At 41.4% G+C, this 12,655-nt stretch overlaps 2 protein-coding genes across 5 annotated transcripts in view; one reads left to right on the forward strand and one right to left on the reverse strand.

The window, feature by feature from the left end:
* Positions 1-7,245, reverse strand: part of LOC137371179 (gamma-aminobutyric acid receptor subunit gamma-3) — a 636,105-nt gene extending 628,860 nt beyond the window's left edge. For both annotated transcript variants that reach the window (XM_068033271.1, XM_068033270.1), the window contains exons 1-2: positions 7,193-7,245; positions 5,445-5,590 (exon numbers count right to left, since the gene is read on the reverse strand). In XM_068033271.1, coding sequence (XP_067889372.1) covers positions 5,445-5,590; positions 7,193-7,245 — 199 coding nt within the window. The remainder of the gene's footprint in view (positions 1-5,444; positions 5,591-7,192) is intronic.
* Positions 7,246-7,604: 359 nt separating this feature from the next.
* gabrb3 (gamma-aminobutyric acid type A receptor subunit beta3) overlaps positions 7,605-12,655 on the forward strand; it is a 568,810-nt gene continuing 563,759 nt past the window's right edge. Inside the window, exons 1-2 of one of the 3 annotated variants that reach the window (XM_068033273.1) lie at positions 7,605-7,745; positions 8,576-8,837. In XM_068033273.1, coding sequence (XP_067889374.1) covers positions 8,746-8,837 — 92 coding nt within the window. In that variant the 5' untranslated portion in view covers positions 7,605-7,745; positions 8,576-8,745. Of the gene's footprint in view, positions 7,746-8,575; positions 8,838-9,203; positions 9,252-12,655 lie in introns of those variants that run through there. The other 2 variants (XM_068033277.1, XM_068033278.1) reach the window with 2 other exon arrangements.

The following is a 12,655-nucleotide window of genomic DNA, read 5'->3' on the forward strand; positions in this document are numbered from 1 at the left end:
ACGGATCAAGTCAGAAATATGACAGAATAAGCATCACTTGCCTGGATGAGTGCAGTCATAACAGCGCACAGGAAGTTCAAAATCATTCAGGACAAAGCAGTTTGCTTGCTCAGTCTTCCTGACACTGGACTCAATATCCACCACCAGCACACACCCTGCCATATGTTTGATCCACTAGATCCATTGCATCAATTCACCAAAATTACTTTGTTGGCACCACATCCTCTGCCAACCGTATCACCAAGAAGAGCAAGAGCAGCAATGTGGTGGGAACCCTTTATTCCTCCAAGCTCCCCTCCAGGTCATGCAACATCCTGAACTGGACATTTGTTTCTTCATTGTGGTTGGGTCAATATCCTGGAATTCCCTACATAATGCCATTGTGGGAGCACCATCATCACAAAGATGGCAGAGGATTAAGGATAACATCCACCAGCACCTTCTCGGGGCAAATGTGCAATAAAGTGGTCTTACCAGAATTTCTCATACCCTGGAAAAAAGTGAACACCAAGCAATTGCAGAAGAGTTATGGAAGATAACTTAAAAGCATAGTGCAAGAAGTAATCTTTGAATAACATTTTGAGGTGGAAAAGAAAGTAAACAGAAGTAAATGTTTCAGGAAAGAGTTCTAGGGTGCACATTGAAATCTCCACACCACCATTGGAGAGCAGAGGGAGAAGGCGATGCACAGTAAGCCATAGTTGGAAGAAAGTTCACACAATTTGGGACACTGGACTAGAGGAGTTGCAGAAATAGAGTGGGATTTTGAAGTCAATCTTTTGGAGTACAAGAAATCAATGGAGGTTGATAAGGATATGGGTAATTATTAACGTATTGAGAGATAACATCCATGATGAAGGTTATTAGTCAATGTAATCCTTTGTGTATTTCTTTTTTCATAAGCACTGATTTTCAGAATGACCTTTCTAAGGGGGTCTAATCATTGATGTTTGGTTGCATAATAGTCACTGCACTCCAAAAAATGATTCACTAAGCAAAGCACTTTGAGGCACTTTAACAGTGTGATAAGGCACTATATGGATGCAAGTATTTCATTCTTTCTGACAATAAGTGCAAATTAGATAGTTTCTGTGTCTAGTTCAAACTTTTTCAGCCTGTTTTATTCCAAAATTACCAAATGTTATTTTTTCTATTATATTCTCAATGTGATTAGAGTATCACATGATAGAGGTTCTTTCAGTGTTCACCTTTCTGATTCTCTACAAATAATATTGGTAAACTAAAATTTCCTCTTACTTAGAAATACATAAAAATTTCAACAACAGAAACAGGCTGTTCAACTGAACCAGTCCATTTTGGTGTTTATTTTCCACATGAGCATTTGTTCAAATCCCATATGCTTGTTCTGTTCCGATATCCTTTCATCCTCTTTATTCTCCACTGTCTATCTAACCTAAGTATAAATGTTGACATGGGACAGAATTTTCACCCCAATTTGGGGCTGAGAACAAAGGTGGGTGAGTAATTTTGTATGCAGCGGGTAGACAATTTAGGCAATTTTAAGGCCAATTATCAGAGACTGACTGGAATTTTCCAGTGGGCCTATGGGCCCCGTGCAGCATCAGAACCAGGCCGGCTGCCTGGAAGCGACCTCCTGGCAGCAGACTGGGGACAGCGGTCCAGCGCTTCTGGTCAGATTTTTAGGCCCTCCCCACCTACTTGGTTCCCCCTCGACAATGGTGGCTCAGAAGCTGTAGCCATTTTTTTTAAATTCAAAAGTTTTTAAGGATGCTGAGAGGGCACCTCAAGATGAAAGAGCCCCCCCTTCTCTCTCTCTCCCTTACCTGCAATGACAGGCTGTGTGTTGTAGCTCCTTCTGTGCTGGAAGGCCTCCTATTGGCCCTCCAACTTTGAGGGCCTGCCTACTGCCCTTAATTAGATAAACTCACCCTCTGTCCAATAATTGGTCAATTCAGGGAAAATCACTGCTGGGTGACTGCTTCCCACATACTGCAGAGTTTGGATCTCCATTTGACCTCAATATTGGGGCCCTGACCCAAAGCCCAAAATCCTGCCCATGGTCTCTATTTCAATCACTAACTAACCTCACAGCCCTCTATGTTAAAAAAAAAGGTTCTCCTACTCTCTGCGCTAAATCTCTTACACTTAATCTTATATCTATGGTCCTTTTGTTTTATACCCCTCAGACACTGGAAACAGCCTGTTTCGACTTAGTTATTCACCTCCATATAAACATCTCTATCAACCCCACAATCTACAAAAACAATCCCAGCCTTTTTTGTTTTCAGATCTTTCTTTATATTTGCATTGACTCATACCAGGCAGCATCCTAATCAATTGCATTGTACCCTCCCTAGTGTCTCAACTGTTTCTCATAGTATGGACCTCAAAACTGAACATAGTACTCTGCTTGTGGTTTTACTAAGGGTTTTTATAGACTCACCATTTTATCTATAGACTTTTATATTCTATTCTCCCATAAAATGTCAGTATAGCATTGGGTTTCCTTATAGCCATATTTTCTTGAGGTGCTGCGTTTAACGTCTTATAAAATTGAACTCCCAAATCCTTCTGCTCTCCACATTATAGAATGAGGACAGGTTGAGTAATCATAACTTCATTTTTTTAACCAAAATGTGTAATTTACTGATGCTGAATTGCATCTGTTCCTCTTTTGCCCATTCCACCATCTCATTGATATCCTCTTACAACTTATTTTCGACCTTAGAATTATTCACTATGCCTCCTATTTTAATATTGTCTGCAGAGTTGGACATCATTCCCTGTTGCCCTTTATCTAATTCATTTACACATACACACACACACACACACACACAAAGTAAATGGAAGCAATCTCAGAACAGAACCCTGTGGGATATTATTGTACACTTCTAACCACTCTGAGAAACTGACCTCAACTCCTACTTTCTTATTTCCTTCCTAATATCCAATTTTAAGCCGTTTTGCTTTCCCTCTCCTAATTCTACACTCTTCAATCTTCTTCCTTATTGCCCTGTGTGATACCTTGTCAAAGGCTTCTGAAAATCCTTGTACACCACATCCACTGCATTTCCCTCATCTACCAATCTGTCACCTACTCAGGCTGTCAGGGTTGCCGTACTGACTGGTTACTCTGACTTCCCAAATGATGCTCACTTCCACCTTTCAGTTGTTTGCAATTCTGATCAATTTTTAATGTCTTTTGAGCAGTTGCTCTACCTATTTATGTTTGCCCAATGCAAGTAAAGTCAGTTGCCTCTTTCATTACTCACTCCCCCCCCCCCCTCCCCCCCTCCCCTGTGCAAATCACTTGGGCTAAAGAATCCATGATAACATGTTCCTTGTTTTCTTAACATTGTGCATCAGATGTCTTTTTCTGCTGGCCTGATGTAGTTTAGATTTTGTCTTCAAATTGGCATCACATATTGCAAATGCCTTGATTAACTATGTGTTAATATGCACGTGGTACCTTTTCATTTTTGACTTTTTCCCCTTAATCCTTTCAGCATACTGAATATGGAAGAAGTATAGAAAATTTGAACAACCCAACAAAAGGAACTTGGCAGCTATGTGCCTTATTCAAGACTAATTTATTATCACTGATACTGGTGTCTTGTTATTTTCCACAGTAAAATGTGGAAAATGTGTCAACCAAATAAGCAGCTATAAAGTAACATTAAGCATTTGACTGAAATGGACTTGACAGGTTGAAAAACCTTTCAGATTATTGTTTCCAGTATGAAACTACTTACAGAGGCTAACAGAAGATTGAAGTGAAGTGTGTATGAATCACTAAGCTTATCCAAAAGTGGCAAAGTGCACAATATATATTTTGACAAAAAATAATTTAGTCTCATATTCCTTCAGTTCAAGTACAGACTCTCCAACTGTTTATTATTGTTCATCCTTTGTGGTTTGCAGCCATGAATATAACATTTTATTGATATATTCAAACATCTTGAAGCAAAATAGATGTTCATGCCACTCCTTTGCACTGACATTAAGTAAGATTTGTGATTACAAATAAGAAATGTATCTTCTTCCCTCAGTGTCTGTGTCTTCACTGGAGACACTACAAAGACTTCACGAGTTTTGTGCGTTTAAAGTGCTGTCATTTGAAATATTCTACATAACCCATAAATCATATATATTAAAATGCCATACCCCACATCCTGCCATAGAGCTGGTTCAGTTCAGTGTGCACATAATTAAAAAACATTGCACTTTTTTATGTATTAGAAGTAAATGATGCCCCCTTCCAATAATTAGTTTTTCTCACCCTGTCTGCATTACAATTAGGTTGTCCATATTTTTGATAAATCCAGGAAAATCTTTGCTGACAGGTGTGTGATATTGAAATCCACTGAATAATGGAATTTATGTTCAGAAAAAGAGCAAAAACTAATAGCTCTAGCATTTGATTAACAGTTAATTGAAGATTCCCTCCTCAATCACTCTATTGTCAAATTCTACAAGATATGAGGTTGCAAGTGTGAGGCAAACTTTTCTTAGCATTGTATCATAGAGATGAAATCACAACACTGCATTCTATAACTCTTCATTTAGTGGCCAACATTTGCTGTTGCTCTGAGAGAGAGAAAAGTAAGTGGCTTGTATGTAGGTTATGACCATAAACATCCAATAAGCCATTTTACATTTTTTATCATACACTTCTAGGATGACAGCAAACTTTGCTGGTCACGATTTGCCATTGAAACTCGCATTTTTCAATTTCACCATCAGTTGTAGTGTCAGCTGTGGCTCAGTTGGTAGCACTCTTGCCTGAGTCAGAAGTTGTAGGCTCAAGTCCTACTTTCAGGTCTCAATCACAAAAATCTAGTTTGACACTCCAGGCAGCACTGAGGGGGTGCTGTGTTGCTGGAGGTGCCATCTTTCAGATGAGACATCCAATCAAGACCCTGTTTGCTCTCTCAGGTGGATTTCCATGACACTATATGAATAGCAGGGGAGTCCTCTCTGGTGTCCTGGCCAATATTTATCTCTCAGTCAAGATCACAACAAATTATCAGACATTATCACACTGCTGTTTGTGGGAGCTTGCTGTGCACAAATTGGCTGCCAGTTTCTTACATTACAACAGTGACTACACTTTAAAAGTACTTCATTGACTGTAAAGCGCTGGGGGAAATCCTGTGGTGGTGTAAGCTGCTTTATAAATGCAAGTCTTTCTTACGTTCTTTTCTTTCTAGCCAGTTGAGTTTGCAATACATTTTGATGTAGACACATCACACGGCCGAAAGGTGTAGAATATTATAATTTGTTCTTTATTACAGGGCATACATTATAGCTTCCCTCTCAAATAATTCACACAAAGAGATGCATATATTAGATACCACCTGAACACCCACAGCCACAGATAGTCAAAGCCAACGTACTTCCAGCAAAAATTCTACCTGAAAAGAGGTCGGACCTAGTTTAACAAAATACCTGCTAGTACTCACTTCCAATGTCAGGGCGAAGCTTTTTGTCATATTCCTTCAGCAAATGGTTTAAAATCTTCGTCGCATCTCTATCTTGCAATTTTGGGGCCAGTACCCACTTCTGGTTGACTGTGAGATCTTCGTACTCATCGTCAATTTTTCTCGAACTGTAAGATGAAATGATTGTCATTATCTACAGATTTGGTAGCTGTGTAAATATTGGTGGTAGGCACCAAAGTTCAAACTTTAGCTTTTATTGTACATTTTGTTTTAACAATTGAACGCAACTGGGGGTGGGCAACTAGCTTTCTATTAATTTGATCCTAAACGACTCTACAGAAAGCAACAGGTGCCCGAGCTAGGAAATGGGTCACCTATCTAGGACACTTACGAATACAGGTGCCTTTCTTCTAGAATGTACACTGGCAGTTTGCATCTGTTGTGCAACTTACTCAGTTTTCACCTCATCCCTTAAGGGTGGGAGTGGGATTCTATTATAATTTTTAATATCTGTATGTTTCCTAAGGACCAAACTCAAAACAGCATACTTAATACTCGTCGCTTCAAAAGCGCTGAATCTTGGTGAAATTTGTCAACGGAAGAGGGGGGGGGGGGATCATTTGTAAATCATTTGTCATCACATGCAATGATCAATGTTTTGACTTCTTCTGGCATTGTGCATTATTGATTTAATCACTTCCCGGAATCCTTGCTATTTACGAGTGTCTTTCGGTGGACAGTTGTTACTACCAAAGCCAAACAGTAAATATATCACTTTGCGTACGGTGGATTGTTACTGGACCCAGAATGAGAAGACGGCGGTACCCTGATGGAATAAAAGAGAAGTCACAAACTGCATGCGTAGAAAACGCTTCTTCAGGTAGCTCCAATCTGTCCGAAGTAATTGAGCGTAAAACAGCAATCCACTGAATGCGATGCCAACCTGATTTTAGTGTTTCAATCTTCCACTTTATAAAAGGAGAATATCAGATCTGACAGTACTCTAATAGAATCAGCGCTGTTTATTTACTGTGGTGGTAGACTGAACGTTGTATAGGGATGGGTTACAATGCCCGCCGCTTGGCCTCTGGAAGATTAATTTCCATCATTTCTCCATTTATTATCAAATGATGATGATTATTACATGCTCTGTTAACCCTACTCCTATCGCCTAAGGGTTCTCATTAAGCCACACAATTTTGTGTCATCTCTTATGGAAGATGTGTAGATTCAACACTGTCCTTTCCTTTTCAGAGAGTTGCTCAGAAATGTCTAAATCTGGTCTATACCGCTTAACTATTGGGTCCCTTCAGCTTAAATAGAAGATAACGCAATTAAAACCACTTAATTGACGTGTGAGCCTATTTCTCTCAAATATTTAAACAAGCAATTCGAAGCCATGGTTTAACCCATTACTAAAACACGCTGGCTATCTCATGTTTTTCACCGTAAGGCAGCGAACTGGATACTGTACAAGATCCGAATAAAGGCAAGGAGAATAAAGCTCCGGTACCGAGTCTGAACACCTCCACAAAGGCATCATACATTCAACTGCGACATCAGAGATAATGCTGGGGGTGGGAGGGGAGGTTGGTGGGGAAAAAGGCAGAATCTAATAAGCCTACCGTTTACCGTCAGCTTCATGTTCCATTCGGTGCATTTCAGAACTTTTGCATAAAAGGAAAGCGTCTCAATAGACCGAGTATGCAAACAAAACCCCACTACCATACAGGCAGCGCTGCTTCTTTTCAATAATAAGACTTGCTTACCACGCTTGGAAGACTGAAAGAAGTAAGAAAGCTGCCAGCAGTTTGGTTGGCATAGCTGAGAGAGACGCGAAGGAGGAAACGAGCCGTCGGCTTGCCGGAAAGTGAGGGGAGTATAATTGGACAGAAAGAGAGGGAGAGTTTCTTGCCTCCCCGTGTAAACAGCAGCAACCTCCCAGTATCTGTCACTTCGGAACCATCAGCACAGCTGAGACACAGTGATCCTCCCAGAATCAGCCATAAATCACACATGCACCTCTGACAGGTGTTAGCGTTTGGACAGCTCCAGCCTCTCCACCCAACACCAAGTGTCTGACAGTGAAATGGCCCCTCCTCGGTTCAGAGTCCCTAGTTTGACGTTTTCCACTTCATTCGGGTGTTTTGCACTGGGAGAGAAAGTGGCGGAGTAACGATCTCCAAGTGGCTCCAATTCCCAATTTGCCCATTATTCCAACCGTTAGCAGTCCCATTGGGTTCACTGACGTCAGGATTCACCGCAGGATCGGGCGATTAGTTTGAGGAACCTGACATTTTCCTGAAACGAGTGTGAAACGAGGTATCGACCTATCTTTGACTATTTAACAACATCGATGCGTGTGGATATATGTGTATGCCGTCTGCATATGTGACGATATGCATGTGTGACTCTGTGCCTGCTGTTAAGGGCGATGCCAAAACGATTTTGCTCTTGGGTTTAACCACCTATTGATTTCGAAGACGGATTACGTTGTTACATTACCAAAAGTCACCCATTCTCACCCTCTGACAATGATTACCGAAAATGGATGGTAATCGGATTTATTATAGTTCTGATTTATCTATCGTCAAGTGTTTATGTCCCTCACTCCACTGGTGCCATTATCACTGATGTTCATAGCTATATTCATTACAGTCATGTTTAATCTCTGTGAAATCCGTTGCTGTTTGGAGCGAGTTGACAAACAGTAATTCAACTCCCCTTGGAACATGTACTAAACAAAACCTGATTAAATGGACTAAAGAGCCATCCAATGGACTCTTTGATATGGTCTTTAGTGTCAATGATTTGAGCAGTCTGTGCTCATGTCCACTAGATTCTGAACTGAGGCTGGTCAAAGTCATCCTATCCTGGACCCTCCCAGAGCTCCTAGAATGTATCTGAGTTTGCTTCAGAAACATGGCAACAGATTTCAGCAATGCAACTATTAAAACTACAAGATCTATTGCTATGATTTGGAAACCCTTGTTGAGAGTATGTTGCAAACTACGGTCTTGGGATCCAAAAACAAATTGCTGACAGCACTGAGATTGAAATTCCACTTAGGTGGAAATCAGCCTCAGGTGTATGGGACTTTCAAAGCAAAAAAAAAACGATGCTGAATTACTTTTTTTCTGTTGTTTGGTTAGGTGACGGTGGACAATCTTGTTGCAATGACTAACCTACCAAAGGCGTTTAATTCATAACGCGAATGGAAACGGCTCTTGCCCTTTCTCTCCAGTCTCACGGAGATGAAGGCAGCGAATAGCCGGTTGTTGCCGCAAGCTCTAGAAAAGCAAGTAAGACTATTCAATGAGACATGGATCCGATTACAGTTGCCCTTGGATGTCAACAGCTAACACGTCGCTACCACCCGCCTCTATGTCTCAGGGTAGGCTTGTTAATACACAGGTAAGTGACTTGCTGTGGCAAATCAGCCAGATGTTTATCACTCGGAAACGTCTGTGTGGGGAATGATCTGACATTTCTTAAACGCGCGTTGGCAATCGGCATTAGAAAGTGTGTCTTAAGGCAGGCTCCGCAGAATTTACAGCCCATCTTCATGTGATTTCGCAGCATCCTCACCACTTAGCAATCTCTTGGACACTGACTCAAAATATCGAGGAAGAGGTCAGAAAATAATGAATCAATTCTAGACGTCACTTTGCTGTGTAAACAAGAGCTCTGTGCTCGTGTGCTTTCCGACAGATATTAACTTTACAATAGAGTGGCTGAATCTCAAGACTTCTATGCAACCTGGAAATGAGGGCAGGCTTGTTTATATGATCTACATTGTGCATTGTTGCTGCGTTTTTATTCTATACGGTAAGGTGGAAGTACTGAAAAGCTTTCGGTGGGGTGTTTTAGAGAATGATCTGTTTTCAATCTCTCTCAATTTCCAGGGTTTACTCTGAATACAGACACATAAAACTCTCAGCGTGCACTCTGAATATATAAAACTGTCAGTGCTTCCCATGAATATATATACACACAATATATAACTATCAGTGTACTCTAATTTTTATATATGTATTAACGTGTACTCTGAACATATACAACTGTATATAATATATACATATATAATCTGGCATAAATGTCAGCGAATCGAGCAGACCGTTACTGATCTGGGAAGGAAAAGTATCAGGAGAATATTAGACTTTGTACTGGTTTGTGGATTCAGTTCAGCTCCCTGGAGCTGGACCCGAGATACCTCGACAGCAAGAGAGAATGATCGTCTGGAATAGGCGCGGAGTGGAATGAAAAGAAATGAATTTCTGCAAACGTCTCCATCCTTTTAAACAGTTTCCCCGGGTCCCACCGATTGTGTTTTTTTTGGGGGGAGAGGGGGGAGACGTACCTCTGGCGGCGGCTGGAAGAAATGCTCCTTTCTCTGAAGGAGGATTCCCGGTTCACATGGCAAGCCTGAGTTGAGAGGAGTCGGCTACCCGAGGTAAAGGGGCAATGTTGACACTGAGTTTCATCGACCGCCAGTGAGAAACGGAGGAAGGTCCTGTATGAGGAACAGTCAGAGGCAGATGCCAAGTTTCCGGGGTCTATCACACTGGAAATGCTCCAACCCCCTTGGAATGAAGGTTAATCCCCAGTGTGCTGAGTTTCTAGTTCGATATTACTCCATCGTCTGTACAGTCGCAATCATTTCTCTCTCGTCTTTTCTTTTGGTATTTGGGACTTCAAGTCATTGTTCCGATTGGGAGGGGAGGGAAAATTACTCTGAACGCAGACTGCTGAAACAAATAATGAATAAGACTGACAGTATAACCAAGCAACGGAGCAACTCTGTAAAATACAACTTGACGATATGTGGAGCAGATAGCTTTAAAGCTTTCCTTTTTCACTTCTTTGGCAGGCGGGGGGTGGGAGGTGATGGAGCCTATCTTCAAGCAAGTTGCACACAGTCCGCAGTCCTCATTCTTAATCCATTCCACTCATCGATAACTTTTGCATAGGTGTGCCCTCAATGTTAGTAACACACTGACACCCTTCCCTGCACCGGTATTAAGCCTGTTGTGAGTCTCGGCCCCCGGGGATATTGTGCCTATCGACTATGAGCTTGTGTTTGCAACACTTGTGAGGGATAAAACAGGCCATTAAAAGGATGATGAAATGCAAGGTTGGCTGTGAGGTCGGTGTGAGAATGTGTGCTCTCTCAGATCATTACTGTAAATAAGTGAAGCAAGCCCATTCACCTGGGATCAGAAACCTTCCAACATTGCCATTTACAAATGCAAAGTAGCGAACAACTAAGATTCTTTTAGAACAAAAGTACAAATCGACCATCTCTATTGTTGTCTTAAATGTCATCCTGTCTGGCTCTATACTCCCTCCGTTTATAAAACCTAATGCTATCATTGGAAAGAGATCTTCCAGATATCCCAATTTCTCTCATGTTACAAACACTCCCGTCAAGCTGTCAAGAGGAGAGATTACTTTAATAAATTCACAGTGTGCTTTCTGCAGTTGGAATATCATTAGGAGAGAAAGCAAGTTAAGAACCTTGTTAACTAGTTGATGAAATCCCTCTCAAGAACGCTTCACGCGCTCCTCCTTCCAATGTTGGGGCTAATGTCCTACTGTCGGGTTAACTCGATCCAAGCCCAGTTTTCTGACACGCAGCTGTGGTATAGAGTGGCTTTTTAATTGGCCCCTTATTAAGACAGACTATTCTACAAATATGGGTGCAGAGATTTCATGAGCTGCCGGCTAATTCAATTTAGCAAATTCACTTTATGAATTGGCCCCTTATATAGATAAGGACGGGCCTTATCTATATCTTGCAACAAAAACTAGCAAGAATGACTTTTTCCCCCTGATTCATTTGTTTTTGCTGCTCATGTCAGTTTTCTTAAATCACAATTATTCCGCCGTTCAAGGGTGAGTTAAGGGACATTGCTGCAAGTGACCAAACTCTCTTAGGCAGTCCCTGGGGAACGAGGATGACTTTCTTCCACTCCAGTATTGTGGGTCCTTAGGTGACTGAATAGTCCAATTCTGGATCCACACACTCTGCCACAGGTGGGGCAGGTGGTGTTTGTTGAGGGGAGTGAATGGGATGCTGGAATTTCCAAACACTCCTTCCGCTGTTTGCACTTGGTCGCTGCCTGGGCATGTTCGAACGGGCTGGCAACTTTGCAGATGCTTCTTTTCCATTTTGAGTACTCTCAGGCAAGAGGTTCCCATGAATCAGTGGAGATATCATTTTTTCAGGGAGGTTTTAAGGACATCCTTGTAGCGTTTCCTCTGCCCTCCTGGTAGCCTCTTGCCATGATTAAGCTCCGAGAAGAAAACTTGTTTTGGGAGCGTGTTTTTGACTCGTGAGTGACATCAGGCTCTGAGTTTCAAAGTTAAAAAAGAAAGACTTTTCACGACTACAGGAACCCCCAACCCCACCAAAGCACTTTAACAGCCAATGAGGTACCTTTTGATGTGTGGTCACCATTGTAAGTAAGAAAGGCAGCAGCCAATTTGTGCACAGCAAGATTCCACAAACAGCAATGTGAGAAGGACCAGATCATGTCGTGTTGATTGAGGGATAAATATTGGTCAGGACATTGGAGATAACTCCCCTGCTCTTCTTCAAAATAGTGCCACTGGATCTTTCTTATACACCTGAGAGGGCAGATAGGACTTCTGTTTAATGTCTCATCCAAATGAGATGACATGACACCTCCAATAGTGTAGTACTCCCTCATTACTGCATTGAGTGAAGGCTTTGATTTACATACTCAAGTAAGACTTGAACGCAGAAACTTCTGACTCACAGGCAAGAGTGCTACCATCTAAATCTCAGTTGACAAGCCTGGTATATGTAGTTTCTTTATCATTGAATTAATTACCTTTACCACCATTCTTTATTAGAAATAGAGCACATTCAAAGGGAAATAGGTGTCAGCCTTGGCTCAGTAGGTAGCACTCTTAACTTCTGATTTAAAAGGTTATGGGTTCCAGCTCCCACTTCAGAGCATTAAGCCCCAAATTTAGGCTGACATTTAAATACAGTACCGAGAGTGTGCTTACTGTGATAGTATATTGAATAAGAGCATGAACGCTCTCCCCAGTGTCCTATCCAATATTTATCCCTCCAACAACAGATTATCTGGTCATTATAACATTGCTGTTAGCGGGAGCTTGCTGTGCACAAGTTTGTGGCCTTGTTTCCTACATTACAACAGTGACTACACTTCAAAAGTATCTAATTGGCTGTAGAGTGG

Source organism: Heterodontus francisci, chromosome 6 (genome assembly GCF_036365525.1).
Source record: "Heterodontus francisci isolate sHetFra1 chromosome 6, sHetFra1.hap1, whole genome shotgun sequence".
In the NCBI taxonomy this organism is placed as follows: domain Eukaryota; kingdom Metazoa; phylum Chordata; class Chondrichthyes; order Heterodontiformes; family Heterodontidae; genus Heterodontus; species Heterodontus francisci.